At 24.5% G+C, this 18036-nt stretch overlaps 1 protein-coding gene across 1 annotated transcript in view; it reads left to right on the forward strand.

The window, feature by feature from the left end:
• The window catches only part of LOC135125267 (probable peptidoglycan muropeptide transporter SLC46), a 36041-nt gene extending 18693 nt beyond the window's left edge, over positions 1-17348 (forward strand). Inside the window, exons 3-6 of the mRNA XM_064050710.1 lie at positions 10028-10267; positions 10432-10515; positions 16630-16786; positions 16834-17348. Of these exons, the coding sequence (XP_063906780.1) occupies positions 10028-10267; positions 10432-10515; positions 16630-16786; positions 16834-17032 (680 nt within the window). The 3' untranslated portion in view covers positions 17033-17348. The remainder of the gene's footprint in view (positions 1-10027; positions 10268-10431; positions 10516-16629; positions 16787-16833) is intronic.
• The last annotated feature ends 688 nt before the right edge of the window (positions 17349-18036 follow it).

The raw sequence follows: 18036 nt of genomic DNA on the forward strand, positions 1-18036 counted from the left end.
TCAATTTTACCTGTTAGTAATTTTGCCATTGTACAATTTTTCAAAATTTGGATTTTTTTAATTATTTGAGTCTCATTTTTTTACTCCGTGAGTTATTCCATTTGTAATTTTTTGACTACCTTTTTTTTAGGCTTTCAAATTTTGTTTTTTTTTTATTTTTTGGTTGCTTCTTACATATTATATTCCATTTTCCACTTTTAATCGATACATTTTTTGCTTTTACCATTTTTTTTACCATCGATTCTTTCCGTTTTTCGTTTTTACTTTTTTCATTTTCTTTTATATTATAATTTTTAGATTTTCGAATTTTAATATTTCAATTTTTCGATTTTTCAATTTTGATTTTTCGACTTGTCTAATTTTGACTTTTACCGTTTTTCAGTTTTTGGGTTTTTCTACTTTATTCCATTTGTTCGATTCTTCTACTTTCCGTTTTCGAACTATTCGATTTTTCAATTTGTCAATTTTCCAAATTTTGAATTTTTCTTTTTTTCGATATTTGACTTTTTCGCTTTAGTTTTTCGTTTTTCAATTTTTGATTTTCAAATTTTGATTTTTCAGTTTTCAATTACTACACACGTGTTAGAAGTACCTTTACTACGATTTTTTGTGACTCTCAAAAAAAGACGGAAATAATTTGGCAACGTCGCACAATGTTTCAAAAATATATAGGAAACCTCGCAATTAACAAAACTAAGTTGATTCTTTCTAGACGTCTTATAGAGCCTATAAATAATCGAGAATTAAATAAAAATCCACATATTGTTCAAATACACGAATTAAAGAAATTATTCAAAAATTAAAAAATCCCCACCTGTTGAATTAAGTTGGTACCAAATAAAACTCCTCTGGGAATTATTTTTAACGTGTTTTGAATAAAAACCATAATCCTCATCTCACTTTTTTGGCACCAAAAATCTCCCTAGACAATGTTGCCATTTAATTTTTGACCAGAACCAGGAAAATCTGCGCCTTGTTGCAAACATAAAATAAACAAGCTTATTAACATTATAATTAAACCGACCCGATTCGTCTGGGTTTCAGTGCTAACAGGAAATGCACCTTGTTTAATAAAAGTGCACAAAAAGGACAAAACACTATTTCGAAGGATAATTACATTATTTGCTGAAAAAGTAGTTTTTATCCGACAACTATCACGAAGGAACGTTCACCCTGACCCCTTTATTCAGATCAGTGCAAATTTTCTCTTTGCATAATTTCTATTCAATAGAATTCAAACCACCTGCTCGGTTCCATTTACCAAACAAACCTGATCTAGGCAAACATATTACATAACCCGAAACTGTAGTTTTAATATAATCATTTATCATGGCAGACCAGTTCGGAGATTTACATACGTGATTAATAAATTACGACTGAATTTATTGGATATTTTTTATCACTGGGTGTTTGAAGACCAAGAGTTGCTCAACTTGGCAACAAACGTGAAAATCACCCGGTGAAATGTCAGTGCGATTATGCAACTTCGTGAGGTATTCTATGAAGGTTGGAATTGCAGTAATTATACAAAAACGATGCGGTTAAGGTTTCAAGTCTTCCTATATGTTTTTCTCATTAATTTTTCTTCCTTGTGTAATTATTACTATTGCGAGAGCACGTTTCCACTATAAAAAATTATTATCCAATTAGAAATATTTCTCAATACTTAAGGGGAAGGTCCAGTGTATACTGTTACAAAAATATACAAGAGATAAAGTCAATTTATTCGTTTATTCCCTCTCAAAAAATTGTTGACGTCATCTCAAAATTTTTTCAAATTTTTCGTTTTTCATTTCCTCAATTTTCAAGTTACTGATTTTTATTTTTCATTTTTCCGATTTTTTAATTTTTATTTTCGCGATTTTATTTCAGAAATTTTTGCTTTTTTATTTTCTTTATTTTTTTGATAATTCAATTTCTCGATTTTCGAATTTTCAATTTTTTGATTTTTACTTTTTAAATGCCTCGATTTTTACTGTTTCAATTTTTCGTTAAATGTTACAATTTTTTAATTTTGCGATCATTACATTTCGCAATTTGTCGATTTTTCAATTTTTCATAATTTAGAATTTTTTTTCATTTTTCGTCTCCCCGTCTTTTTAACTATCATTTTTTCATTTTCTTATGTTACAATTTTTATATTTTTTTAATTTTTTCAAATCTATTTTCAAGACATTTCGATTTTTCTAATTTTCGTTTCCCCAATTTTTCAATTTCTTGATTTTTATTTTTCTTTTCCCGATTATTTAATTTTCATTTTCTCGATTTATATCACAATTTTTGTATTTTTATTTCCTTCCTATTTTCACTGTTTCATTCGATTCATATTAATATTTCCGTTTTTTGATTTAGCAATTTTTGGAATTTTAAGTTTTCGATTTTTCGACGTGTCACAATTTTTTAGTTTTACCATTTTTCAGTTTTTCGGTTTTTCTATGTTTCAATTTTCAATTTTTCCGTTTTTTCAATTCTTCTTTTTTTCGATTTTTACCAATCGATTTTTTATTTTCCAAATTTTCAATTTTTCAAAATTTTAATTTTTCATATTTCGACCTTTAAAGCCTTGAATTTTTAAGTTTTCAATTTTACAAACTTGCTATTTTTCAAATTTTCAACTTTTGTATTTTTTAGTTTTTAATTTTTGGATTTCTACTCAATTATCCGAGTTTTCAAATTTTTAATTTTCACTTTTTAAATTTTTCGATTAAATGTTACAATTTTTGAATTTTAGGATCTTTAAATTTTCCAGTTTTTCAATTTTTCGAGTTTTCAATTTTGATTTTTCAATTCATCGATTTTTCGTTTTTTTGATTCACTTTTACATTTTACGATTTTTGATATTTCAACTTTTCTATTTTTCGCTTTTCGATTTCAAAATTTTTCATTTTTTCAATCTTAGGATTATTTGATTTTTTCATTTTTCGATTTTTTCATTTTTCAAATTTTCAATCTGATTTTTCAGTTCTCCGATTTTTCACTTTTTAAATTTTTCGATATTTCAGCTTTTACTAATTTGCAATTTTTCATATTTCAACTTTTAAAGCCTTGAATTTTTAAATTTTCAACTTTTAGATTTTATATGTAGTTTTTAATTTTTGAATTTCTCAGTCATCCGAATTTTCAAATTTTTGATTTTTAGTTTTTAAATTCCACGATTTTTAATGTTTCAAGTTTTCGAATTTTCAGTTTTCTAAATTTTCAATCTTCGATTTCTCAAGTCCTCGATTTTTTATTTTTTTAATTTTTCGATTTTTCAGTTTTACTATTTTGTAATTTATCGTATTTCAACTTTTAAAGCGTTGAATTTTTAAGTTTCCAATTTTACGAACTTGAGAATTTTAAATTTTCAACTTTTAGATTTTTTAGTTTGTAATTTTTGAATTTCTCAATCATCAGAATTTTAAATTTTTTGATTTTTATTTTTTAAATTTCTCGATTTTTAATATTTCAATTTTTAGATTTTTTCTTTTTTTTATGTTTTTCAATTTTCGACATTTGGACCTATCAATTTTTGAGTTCCACCATTTTTCAATTTTTTGACATTTCCGATTTTTCAATTTTTCTATTTTTCGATTTTTACCAATCGATTTTTTATTTTCCAAATTTTCAATTTTTCAAAATTTTATTTTTTCATATTTCAACTTTTAAAGCGTTGAATTTTTAAGTTTTCAGTTTTACAAACTCTCGATTTTTCAAATTTTCAACTTTTATATTTTTTAGATTTTAATTTTTGGATTTCTACTCAATCATCCGAATTTTAAAATTTTTGATTTTCACTTTTTAAATTTCTCGATTAAATGTTACAATTTTTGAATTTTAGAATCTTGAAATTTTCCAGTTTTTCAATTTTTATTATTTCAATTTTTCGATTTTTAATATTTCAATTTTTCGAGTTTTTAATTTTATTTTTCAATTCATCGATTTTTGATGTTTCAGCTTTACAATTTTGTGATTTTTGATTTTTCAACTTTTTTATTTTTCGCTTTTTGATGTTTTCAATTTTTCGATGTTTCGATTTCAAAATTTTTCATTTTTTCAACTTTAATTTTTTCAATCTTGCGATTATTTCACATTTTCAATCTGATTTTTCAGTTCTCCGATTTTCCAGTTTTTAAATTTTTGGATATTTCAGCTTTACTAATGTGCAATTTTTCATATTTCAACTTTTAAAGCCTTGAATTCTTAAATTTTCAAGTTTTAGATTTTTTAGTTTTCAATTTGTGAATTTCTCAGTCATTCGAATTTTCAATTTTTTATTTTTAGTTTTTAAATTCCTCGATTTTTAATGTTTCAAGTTTTCGAGTTTTCAATATTTCGAGTTTTCAGTTTCCAAATTTTCAATCTTCAATTTCTCAAATCCTCGATTTTTTATTTTTTTAATTTTTCGATTTTTCAGTTTTACTATTTTGTAATTTTTCATATTTCAACTTTTAAAGCGTTGAATTTTTAGGTTTTCAATTTTACAAACTTGCGATTTTTATATTTTCAACTTTTAGATTTTTTAGTTTTTAATTTTTGAATTTCTCAATCATCCGAATTTTAAATTTTTCGATTTTTATTTTTTAAATTTCTCGATTTTTAATGTTTCAATTTTTCGATTAAATGTTACATTTTTGAATGCTCCGATCTTTAAATTTTGCAATTTTTCGATTTTAAATATTTCAGTTTTTCAAATTTTCAATCGCTGATTTCTCGATGCCTCGATTTTTCAATTTTTTGATTTTTATTTTTTAAATTTCTCGTTTTATGATTTCAAGTTTTCGATTAAATCATCAAAATTGTAAAGTCGAAAAACTGTAAAATTGAAAAATTAAAAATAGCAAAAATGAAAATGTTTTAAAAGTCAATAACTGAAAATGATTTTTTGGGATTTCTTGGATTTTCTGGATTTTAATGGATTTTTTTTTAATTTCATAAATTTGTTAGACTTGTCGATTTTCTAAGTTTTTTAGGTTTATTCAATTTTTTGAATTTTTTTAGATTTTTTTTTGTATTTATTTGTATTTTTCGAGTTTGTTCGATTTTTTGGATCTCTTGGATTTTTTGGAATTTACTGGATTTTCTGGATAATTTTTAATTTTTCGTGGTTTTTGGATGTATTCAATTTTTTGGATAATTATTATTTTTTTATTTTTTTATTTTCTGATATTTGTATGTTTTGGATTTTTGGGATACTTTGTAGTGGGAAAATTATCTGTAGAGGCAGATTTTTTAAAGTCTCAATTTTATACATTTTCGTTTCTTCATTTTTGATTTTTCAAAATTATCAGTTTGTAATTTTTCCATTTTATTGATTCGTAAAGTTGAAAAAACCGAAAAACTAAAAAATCTGAAAAAATTAGAAAAACCGAAAAACGAGAAAGAAGAAGAAAAAATCATTAGAAAAGTTGAAAAATCGGATAAATAAAAAAAATTTTGGTTTATTTGGAATTGTTTAGAAACTCTGATTTTTTTTGGATTTAACTGGATTTTTTGGATTCGTTTGGTTTTTTGTAACTTTTGGATTTATTCCATGTTTTGGATTTTTTGAATAATTGTTATTTTCTGCTTATTTTATTTTCTGATTTTTGTATTATTAGGAATTTTGGGACACGATTTTTTGGATTTGTGGAATTTGTAAATTCCTTGATTTTTTGAATTTTTTTGATTTTTTTTGATATTTCCGATTTTTTTTATTAGTGGACATCTTGAGTTGCTTGGGTTTCTTGCATTTCTAGGTTTCATTGAATTTTTATTGGAATATTCTGGAATGTGTTGGATTTTTTGGATTTCTTCGATTTTTTGAATTTTGTTGGATGTTTAATTCTCTTGTTTTTTTAGAATTTTTTATTAATACTTATTTTTGATTTTTTGTTTGGTTTTGTTTGGCTTTTTGGATATCTTGGATTTTTTGGAATTTTCTGGATTTTTGAATAATTTTTAATTATTGCAGTTTTGGATTATTTCAATTTTTTGGATAATTGTTATTTTTTGCTTTTTTATTTTATAAATTTTGGATTTTTTTAATTTTCGGAATACATTGTAGTTGGAAAATTCTTTGTAGATACAGAATTTTGATTTTATGAATTAGAAAGTTAAAAAATCAAAAAATTAAAACCGAAAAACTAAAAAATCGGAAAAAATTTGAAAAATCGAATAATTGCAAATCGAAAAAGTACAAAGAATAAGAAGAAGAAGAAGAAAAAACCGATCGAAAAATTGAGAAACGTAAAAATTGTAAAATCAAAAAATCTGGGATAGTCAAAATTCTAAAGTCGAAAAACTGTAACATTGAAAAATGATTTTCTAAATTTTCTGGATTTTTATGTATTTTTTTTGAAGTCTTGGTTTGTTTGGATGTTTTGGATTTTTTTTATTTCTTAATTGGATATTCGTTTGGTTTTCTTGACCTCTCGGATTTATTCAATTTTTTGGATTTTTTTAAATTCACTGGAAATTGTTGGATATCTTGGATTTCTTGAATTTTTTTCTTTTTTAATTTTTAGATTTTGAATTTTTTTATTTTTTTGATATTTTATATCTTCGTATTTTTGTATTAATTTGATTTTTTGGGTTTTTTTAATTTTTCAATGTTACAATTTTTCGTTTTTCCATTTTTTAATTTTTCAGCGATGAGATTTTTCAAGACAATCTGATTTTATAGTTTTTTGTTTTTTATTTCCTTGATGTTTTCAAATGTTTCTTTCGATTCTGTAATTTTTCGTTTACTCAGTTTTAAAAATTTATGACTTCTCAATTATCACGATTTTTCAATTTTTAATTTTTTTAATTTAGCAAATTTTGGATTTCGCAATTATCCAATTTTCAATATCAAATTACGTTTTTACGATTTTTAAATTTTTCAGTGTTACAATTTTTTGTTTTTAATTTTTCGATTTTTCAGTTTCTCGTTCCCTCAATTTTTCAATTTCTTGGTTTTTATTTTCTGAATACTTTGATGTTCAATGTTTCGATTTTACCAAATTTCGTTTTTTGGATTTTTAAATTTCTCAATTTTTTAATGTTTCGAATTTGCAGTTTTTCGTTTCTTCACTTTTTCAAGTCTTTGATTTCCAATTTTTTTGATTCTAAAAGTTGAATAACCAAAGAATTGAAAAATCGAAAAATTAAAAATCAAAAAACTAAAAAATCGGAAAAAACTAAAAAATCGAGAAACTGAAAAGACAAAAAATTAATAAAGCTAAAATCTGAAAAGTCGAAAAATTGCAAACCGAAAAATTGGAAAGAAGAAAAAACGAATCTATCGAAAAATTACAAAACCTAAAAATTGTAGAGACGAAAAACTGTAAAACTGAAAAATTAAAAATCCCAAAATTGTAAAGTCGAACAAAGCAAAAAGTTTTAAAAGACAAAATTAATTGACATATTATGATTTTGTTTGACTTTTAAAGATTTGTTTGGAAATATTAGTTTGTTTACATTTTTTTAAATTCTTTTTTCAATTTCTTAAATTTGTTTGGATTTTTTTTAATTTTTTTGGATTTCCTAAATTTTTTTGGCTTTAATTGGATTTTTTTGGATTCATTTGAATTTTTTTTGATCTTGTGGGTTTATTCATTTTTAAAAATTTTTTGAATAATTGTTATTTTTGTATTATTTTATTTTTTGTTTGCATTTTCAGGATTTTTGGGATACTTTCTATTTTTTTGGATGTGGAATGATTGGCATTCATGAATTCTTTTGAGTGACTTGGGTTTCTTGGATTATTTAGAATTATGAGATTTTGTAAATTTTTTGATGTTTGGATTTTTTTAATTTTTTTGGATATCTCCGATTTTTTGGATTACTGGATATCTTGAGTTGCTTAAGTTTCTTGCATTTCTTGGGTTTTTTTGGTTTTTCTGGATTTTTTAAATTTCTTGGATTTCTTTTCTTGATTTTTTTATATATTTTTTTGTATTTATTTGGATTTTTGGTTTTGTTTGTTTTTTTTGGGATTTTTTTATTTCTTTTTGGTTTGTTTGGTTTTTTGGATGTCTTGAATTTTTTGGAATCTTTTAGATATTTTGGATAGTATTTAATTTTTTGTAGTTATTGGATTTATTCAATTTTTTTGGATAGTTGTATCTTTTACTCTTTTATTTTGTGATTTTTGGAGTTTTTGGATTTTTGGAATCATTGAAGTTGTGGGGTTTTTTTGAGCTACTTGAGTTTCTTGGATTTTTTGGATTTATTTTTTGGATTTTTAGAGTTTCTGTATTTTAATCGAAAAATTAAAACCTAAAAATTAAAAAATCGGAAACAAGAAAGAACGAATCGATCGAAAAAAATTAAAAATCGCAAAATTGAAAAATCGAATTTTCTGGATATTGGATTTTTGGAGTTTTGTAGTTTGAGTTTTGTTAATTTCTCAAATTTATTTGAATTTTTTTGGATTTTCTCAATTTTTTGGATATAATTGGATTTTTTTAGATTTATTTGGTTTTATTAAATTTTTCCTTTTTTTTGAATAATTGTTATTTTTTGCTTATTTTGGTTTCCGATTTTTGCATTTTTGAGATCCTTTCGATTTTTTGGATGCATGGAATGATTGGAATTCTTGAATTATTTTGAGTTATCTTGGGTTTCTTGGCTTTTTTAGAATTATTGGAATTTGTAAATTCATAATTTTTATTTTTTTATTGAATTGAATTAATCCAAAAATAAAAAATAAAAAATTATCCAGAAAATCCAAAAGATCCGAAAAACCAAACAAACCCAAAAACAATCTAAAAAAATAAATAAATAAAAATAATAATTTGAAATACTCTGGAATTTGTTGCATTTTTTTGGATTTCTTCAATTTTTTGTTTTTTTTTTAAATTTTAAATTCTGGATTTTTATAATTTTTTGTATTTTTTTGATTTGTTGTTTTGGGTTTTTATTTTTTTGGAACTTTGTGAATTTTTGAATAATTTTAAATTTTTTGTAGTTGGATTATTTCAATTTTTTGGATAATTGTTATTGCTTTTTTATTTTCTAAATTTTTTGATTTTTTAGATTTTTGAGGTGCTTTGTAGCGGAAAAATTATTTGTAGACGCAGATTTTTCGATTTTATTGATTGGGAAAGTTGAAAAATGGAAAAAATTTAAACCGAAAAACTAAAATATCGGAAAAAATTTGAAAAATCGGAAAATTGCAAAGAAGAAAAAATGGATCGAAAAACTGGGAAACGTAAAATTAAAAAATCGAGTGAATGAAAAAGTTTTAAAAGCCAATAATTGAAAATGATTTTTTTTAATTTTTTTAATTTTTTGGATTTTTATGGATTTTTTTTGAAGTTTTGATTTGTTTGGAATTTTTTTGGATTCTTTTTAAGTTCTTAAATTGGTTTGGATTCTTTTGGATTTTTAAAATTTTTTGGATTCAATTGGATTTTTTGAGGTGCGTTTGATTTTCTTGATCTTTTAGATTGCTTCAATTTTTTTGGACTTTTTAGACTTTTTTTATTCATATTTTAATTTTTTTGGGCTTGTTTGGCTCTTTTGTATCTTCTAATTTTTTCATTTTTGATTTTCCAATTTTTTTGATTCCAAAAGATAACCAAAGAATTGAAAAATCGAAAAATTAAAAATCAAAAAACTACAAAGTCGGAAAAATTAATAAAGCTAAAATCTGAAAAGTCAAAACATTGAAAATCAAAAAAGTGAAATTGAAAATATAAAAAATTGTAAAATCGGAGCATTGAAAAATTGAAAAATTGTAAAAATTAGGAAAATGAAAAACTGAAAGAAAAAATTTGAAGAAATGAAAAACTGAAGAATCGAAAAATTGAAAAATTAAAAATTTTGTGTAAGTGTAAAAAAAATTGATTGGTTATTATATTACAGTTAAAGAACTAAGACAAAATTTTTAACAATTTTTGAAATATGACATCATAAACAACCAAAAAACTAAAATAATGAAAATTCAAGAAAAAAATCCATTTAATATGAAAATTTAATATAAAATTTATGTATCAAGTTCTGTAAAAATCGGTTATGATAATATTAACATTAATAATAATAATAATAATAATAATAGTAATAATTATTATTTTTATTCCAGGCGAGATGAGCGTGACGTACTTATTCACCCGCTACCGCTTCAACTGGGACGAAGTCGACTACAGCATGTTCTCCACCTACAGCATGATCACCAACCTGATCGGGACCTCCATCTCCGTGGGGGTCTTCAGCCACTGCCTGAAGATCGACGACGCCATCATCGGGATCTACTCCTCCATGAGCAAAATCCTGTCGAGCTTCGTCTACGGCTTCGCCAAAACCTCGCTGGTCTTCTATTTAGGTACGTAATGACGGCAACTGATACCAACCTTGGGACGTCAATTAGCCGCCAATGGGGCGTCCTTCCCGATCCCAGGTCGCTTCCTGTTCATTCAGTCGAGCGATTGTCCTAGACAAAACGTGCGAAAGGTCGTCAATTCATCATTAACATTCCGATTTGTGCAGGCGCCATTGTCGAGATCCTCAACGGGACGTCGTTCATTGCTATGCGGTCGATCGCGTCGAAGTTGGTGCCCCCGGATGAGCTGGGTGAGTTGGACTGAGGGCGTAAGTGCAGAGTCACTTGGTGGGTTGAGATCATCTATGTGGTAAAGATTTTTGAACTTACTGATTTTTTGACGTTAATTTCAATAAACTTGGCATGATGATTAAAGAGCGGATTTTAGGCTAAAAGAAGCTTTGACTAAAATTATTCCAAAAAAATACAAAAAACCCAAGAAACTCAAAAATATAAAAAATTGAAAATACGAAAAAATACAAAAAATCTAAAAATGAGAAATTAAAAAAAAAGCAAAAAATAATAATTATCCAAAAATTGAATAAATACAAAAACTAATAATGACCTAATGAAGATTATTCGAAAAATCCAGAAATTTTCAAAAATCCAAGAGGTCCAAAAAAATTACACAAACCCAAAAAATCAAATTAAAACAAAAATACAAAGAACTAAAATATGAAAAAAATAAAAAAATTCAAAATCTAAAAATTAAAAAAGAAAAAAAATTCAAGAAATCCAAGATATCCAACAATTTCCAGTGAATTTAAAAAAGTCCAAAAAATTGAATAAATCCGAGAGGTCAAGAAAACCAAACGAATATCCAATTAAGAAATAAAAAAAATCCAAAAAATTCAAACAAACCAAGACTTCAAAAAAATCCATAAAAATCCAGAAAATTTAAAAACTCAAAAAAAAATTATTTTCAATTATTGGCTGTTGAAACTTTTTCGTTTATTCGATTTTTCAATTTTGCGAATTTTAATTTTTCAATTTTTCTATCTTTCAATGTTAGTTTTTCGACTTTAGCATTTTGACTATCCTAGATTTTTTGATTTTACAATTTATACGTTTCCCAATTTTTCGATCGGTTTTTTCTTCTTCTTCTTCTTTTTCTTTGTAGTTTTTCGATTTGCAATTATTCAATTTTTATCGAATTTTTTCCGATTTTTTAGTTTTTCGGTTTTAATTTTTCGATTTTTCAACTTTCTAATTCTTAAATCGAAAAATCTCTATCTACAAATAATTTTTCAACCATAATGTATCCCAAAAATTCAAAAAATCTAAAATTTATAAAATAAAAAAGCAAAAAATAACAATTATCCAAATAATTGAAATAATCCAAAACTGCAAAAATTGAAAATTATTCAAAAATCCAGAAAATTCCAAAAAATCCAAGATATCCAAAAAAGTCAAACAAAACAAAAAAAAATCAAAAATAAGTATTAATAAAAAATTCTAAAAAAAATAAGGGAATTAAATCCAAAAGAATTCAAAAATTGAAGAAATCCAATAAATCCAACACATTCCAGAATATTCCAATAAAAATTCAAAAAAATTCAAAGAATCAAGGAATTTACAAATTCCACAAATCCAAAAAATCGAAAGTATCCCAAAATTCCTAAAAATACAAAAATCAGAAAATAAAATAAGCAGAAAATAACAATTATTCAAAAAATCCAAAACATGGAATAAATCCAAAAGTTACAAAAAACCAAACGAATCCAAAAAATCCAGTTAAATTCAAAAAAACTCAGATTATCCAAACAACTCCAAGTAAACCAAAAATTTTTTTATTTATTCGATTTTTCAACTTTTCTATTGATTTTTTCTTCTCCTTTCTCGTTTTTCGATTTTTCTAATTTTTTCCGATTTTTTAGTTTTTCGGTTTTTTCAACTTTACGAATCAATAAAATGGAAAAATAACAAACTAGTAATTTTGGAAAATCAAAAATGAAGAAACGAAAATGTATAAAATGGGAACTTTAAAAAACCTGCCTCTACAGATAATTTTCTCACTACAAAGTATCCCAAAAATAAAACATACAAATATCAGAAAATAACTGAAAAATCGAAAAATTAAAAAATTAAAAAACAAAAAATTGTAACACTGAAAAATTTAAAAATCGTAAAACGAAATTTGATACTGAAAATTGGATAATTGCGAAATCCAAAATTTGCTAAATTAAAAAATTAAAAATTGGAAAATCGAGGATTTGAGAAATCATAAATTTTTAAAACTGAGTAAACGAAAAATTACAGAATCGAAAGAAAGATTTGAAAACATCAAGGAAATAAAAAAACCAAAAACTGTAAAATTAAATTGTCTTGAAAAATCTCATAGCTGAAAAATTAAAAAATGGAAAAACGAAAAATTGTAACATTGAAAAATTAAAAAAACCAAAAAATCAAATTAATACAAAAATACGAAGATCTAAAATTTCAAAAAATTAAAAAAAATCAAAATCTAAAAATTAAAAAAAAAATTCAAGAAATCCAAGATATCCAACAATTTACAATGAATTTAAAAAAATCCAAAAAATTGAATAAATCCGAGAGGTCAAGAAAACCAAATGAATATCCAATTAAGAAATAAAAAAAATCCAAAAAATCCAAACAAACCAAGACTTCAAAAAAATCCATAAAAATCCAGAAAATTTAAAAATTAAAAAAAAATTGTTTTCAATTATTGGCTGTTTAAACTTTTTCGTTTATTCGATTTTTCAATTTTGCGAATTTTAATTTTTTAATTTTTCTATCTTTCAATGTTACAGTTTTTTGACTTTGGAATTTTGACTATCCTAGATTTTTTGATTTCACAATTTTTACGTTTCCCAATTTTTCGATCGGTTTTTTCTTCTTCTTCTTCTTTTTCTTTGTAGTTTTTCGATTTGCAATTATTCGATTTTTCAAATTTTTTCCGATTTTTTAGTTTTTCGGTTTTAATTTTTCGATTTTTCAACTTTCTAATTCATAAAATCGAAAAATCTGTATCTACAATGTATTCCAAAAATTCAAAAAATCCAAAATTTACACAATAAAAAAGCAAAAATAACAATATCCAAAAAATTGAAATAATCCAAAACTGCAAAAATTAAAAATTATTCAAAAATCCAGAAAATTCCAAAAAATCCAAGATATCCAAAAAAGCCAAACAAAACCAAAAAAAATCAAAAATAAGTATTAATAAAAAATTCTAAAAAAAGCAAGGGAATTAAAACATCCAAAAAAATTCAAAAAATTGAAGAAATCCAAAAAATCCATCACATTCCAGAATATTCCAATGAAAATTCAAAAAAACCTAGAAATGCAAGAAATCCAAGCAACTCAACATGTCCACTAATCAAAAAAATCGGAAATATCCAAAAAAATTCAAAAAATCAAGGAATTTACAAATTCCACAAATCCAAAAAGTCGAAAGTATTCAAAAATTTCTAAAAATACAAAAATCAGAAAATACAATAAGCAGAAAATAACAATTATTCAAAAAATCCAAAACCTGGAATAAATCCAAAAGTTACAAAAAACCAAACGAATCCAAAAAATCCAGTTGAATCCAAAAAAACTCAGAATATCTAAACAATTCCAAATAAACCAAAAATTTTTTTATTTATCCGATTTTTCAACTTTTCTATTGATTTTTTCTTCTTCTTCTTTCCCGTTTTTCGTTTTTTCAACTTTACGAATCAATAAAATGGAAAAATTACAAACTAGTAATTTTGAAAAATCAAAAATGAAGAAACGAAAATGTATAAAATGGAAACTTTGAAAAATCTGCCTCTACAGATAATTTTCCCACTCTCAAAAATCCAAAACATACAAATATCAGAAAATAAAAAAATAAAAAAATAATAATTATCCAAAAAATTGAATACATCCAAAAACAACGAAAAATTAAAAATCATCCAGAAAATCCAGAAAATTCCAAAAAATCCAAGAGATCCAAAAAATCGAACAAACTCGAAAAATCCAAATAAATCCAAAATAAATCTAAAAAAATTCAAAAAATTGAATAAACCTAAAAAAACTTAGAAAATCGACAAAAGTCCAACAAATTTATGAAATTAAAAAAAATCCATTAAAATCCACAAAATCCAAAAAATCCCAAAAAATCATTTTCATTTTTGCGATTTTTAATTTTTCAATTTTACAGTTTTTCGACAAAAAATTCAAGAAATCCAAGATATCCAACAATTTCCAGTGAATTTAAAAAAATCCAAAAAATTGAATAAAGTCAAGGGGTCAAGAAAACCAAACGAATCTCAGAAAATCCAATTAAGAAATTAAAAAAATCCAAACAAACCAAAACTTCAAAAAAATCCATAAAAATCCAGAAAATTTAAAAAATCAAAAAAATTGTTTTCAATTATTGGCTGTTAAAACTTTTTCGTTTATTCGATTTTTCAATTTTGCGAATTTTAATTTTTCAATTTTTCTATCTTTCAATGTTAGTTTTTCGACTTTAGAATTTTGACTATCCTAGATTTTTTGATTTTACAATTTTTACGTTTCCCAATTTTTCGATCGGTTTTTTCTTCTTCTTCTTCTTTTTCTTTGTAATTTTTCGATTTGCAATTATTCGATTTTTCAAATTTTTTCCGATTTTTTACTTTTTCGGTTTTAATTTTTCGATTTTTCAACTTTCTAATTCATAAAATCGAAAAATCTGTATCTACAAAGAATTTTCCAACTACAATGTATTCCGAAAATTCAAAACATCCAAAATTTATAAAATAAAAAAGCAAAAAATAACAATTATCCAAAAAATTGAAATAATCCAAAACTGCAAAAATTAAAAATTATTCAAAAATCCAGAAAATTCCAAAAAATCTAAGATATCCGAAAAAGCCAAACAAAACAAAAAAAAAATCAAAAACAAGTATTAATAAAAAATTCTAAAATAACAAGGGAATTGAAACATCCAAGAAAATACAAAAAAATTCAAAAAATCAAGGAATTTACAAATGCCACAAATCCAAAAAATCGAAAGTATCCCAAAATTCCTAAAAATACAAAAATCAGAAAATAAAATAAGCAGAAAATAACAATTATTCAAAAAATCCAAAACATGGAATAAATCCAAAAGTTAGAAAAAACCAAACGAATCCAAAAAATCCAGTTAAATCCAGAAAAACTCAGAGTATCTAAACAATTCCAAATAAACCAAAAATTTTTTTATTTGTCCGATTTTTCAACTTTTCTATTGATTTTTTCTTCTTCTTCTTTCTCGTTTTTCGATTTTTCTAATTTTTTCTGATTTTTTAGTTTTTCGGTTTTTTCAACTTTACGAATTAATAAAATGGAAAAATTACAAACTAGTAATTTTGAAAAATCAAAAATGAGGAAACGAAAATGTATAAAATGGAAACTTTAAAAAATCTGCCTCTACAGATAATTTTCCCACTACAAAGTATCCCAAAAATCCAAAACATACAAATATCAGAAAATAAAAAAATAAAAAATTAATAATTATCTAAAAAATTGAATACATCCAAAAACAACGAAAAATTAAATATTATCCAGTAAATCCAAAAAATTCAAAAAATTGAATAAACCTAAAAAAACTTAGAAAATCGACAAAAGTCCAACAAATTTATGAAATTAAAAAAAAATCCATTAAAATCCAGAAAATCCAAAAAATCCTGAAAAATCATTTTCAGTTATTGACTTTTAAAACTTTTTCATTTTTGCGATTTTTAATTTTTCAATTTTACAGTTTTTCGACTTTATAATTTTGACGATTCTAGATTTTTCGATTTCACAATTTTTAGGTTTCCCAATTTTTCGTTTCAGTTCGTTTCTTTTTCTTTTCAGTTTTTCGATTTGCGATTTTTCGATTAAAAAAAAAATACAAAAAGTCTCAAACATTAAAAAAAATACAAAATCTAAAAATTAAAAAACAATTAAGATTTTCAAATCCAATAATTCTAAAAAATCAAAGAAACCGAAGTAACTCAAGAGAATTCAAGGATTCCAATCATTCCACAAATCCAAAAAATCGAAAGTGTACTAAAAATTCCAAATACTCAAAAATCAGAAAATAAAATAAATAAAACATTACAATTATTCAAAAAATCCAAAAATCCAAATTTTCAGTAAAACCAATAAATCTAAAAAATCCAAAAAACCGAAAGTGTGCCAAAAATCGGAAAATAAAAAATAAAAAATTAAGAATTATCCAAAAAATCCAAGACATCCAAAAGAGCCAAATAAACTAAAAAACAAAACAAAAAAAAAAACAATTCAAAAAATTTAAAAATCCAAAAAACCCAAAAAATAAACATGAATTCAAAAAATTTAAAAATCCAAAAAACCCAAAAAATAAACATGATTTATTATACAAAGTCATTTGTTACATTGTATTGCAGGTAAGGTGAATTCTCTATTTGGGGCTTGTGAAGCCTTAATGCCCCTGGTGTACGGACCCATGTACAACGCCACCTACGCAGCAACAATTAACGTAATGCCTGGGGCCTTTTACATCCTCGGGGGTATCCTAACCATACCCGCTGTGGTGATTTTTGGGTAAGACTAGACCAAGGTTGGTAATTTTTACTAAATTTTCTTTCCAGTTGGATGTATGTCCAACACAGAAAAGAAGCCAAGGTTAGTAGCACCAAAGATGCCGAAAGTGGACCCCCGGACTCAGTTTTTCAAGACGTGATTTTATCCACGACCCCTAAGGAGGCTCAAATTGGAAGCCCCGTCTTGAACGGACTAAGCAATAGGAAAAATGGGGTCACTAATCCAGGTTTTGAAATGGAGAAATAAGGCGCCTTATCAAGGGCGAGTTATAAAGAATTAGAAGTGAGAAATGGGCTGTGCAGAACGTTTTTCAAGAAATTCAATAGTGTATGATATGACGAGTATTTTAAACATTCTAGGCACAATCAAGTAAACGACAAAGTGTATATTTTAGTGTAATTTGTATTTATTTTTCAATGCAAACACGTAGAAGACTGGAGAAAAATGATCCTTTTGACGCGTTTTGTGAAGATTTAGGCAGTGTGTATGTGTAAGTGTTTATGTAATTGAAGTGTTGTACACTTGGAAGCTAAATTTTAAAATAAAAACTGACTATACTCTGTTTTGATTATTTATTTTTTGGAATTGGAGACAGTAGGTGAATAATGGTGCTGATGTCACGCTTTCTCGTGGCGCCAAATTCAAATGGTGAATGTTTTAAACAGGCAATTAATTGCGTATAAAGGTCAGGTCAGGTCAATTAGTTTTTACAATTTTTTATTTGCGATTCTTCGAATATCCAGTTTTTAAGTTTTTCCAAATTTTGGATGTTTCAATTTTTGGATTTTACACATTTTTTAATGTAACATCAGTTTTTAATTTTGGGCTTTTCATTTTTCATTTCTTCAATTTTTCATCAATCTGCAAAAAACAGTTATTCAAAAAATCCAAAAAAAATCATAAAATATCAAAAAACCCAAATGAATCCAAAAAATCATATTTCATTTATTGAGTTTTAAAAGTTTCTTCGACTGATATTTTTCGTTTTTTGAGTTTTTTAATTTTTCAATTTTTTCGGATTTTTAGTTCGCCGATTTTTAATTTTTCGATTTTTCAACTTTTTGATCAAACAATGGAAAAAGTACAAAACCTGAAAAGTATGAAAAGATCTAAACATTGAACTTGAAAACTGAAGAAACGAATAATAGAAAAACTCCATCCAAAATTTCAAAAGAACTCAAGAAATCGAAAATGTCCAAAATATTCAAAAAACCAAAATATCTAAGAATCTAAGAAATCCAAGAAATTCA

Source organism: Zophobas morio, unplaced genomic scaffold (genome assembly GCF_036711695.1).
Source record: "Zophobas morio isolate AGI-343-1 ecotype UQ-CSIRO unplaced genomic scaffold, CSIRO_AGI_Zmor_V1 ptg000008l, whole genome shotgun sequence".
Taxonomy (NCBI): Eukaryota; Metazoa; Arthropoda; class Insecta; order Coleoptera; family Tenebrionidae; genus Zophobas; species Zophobas morio.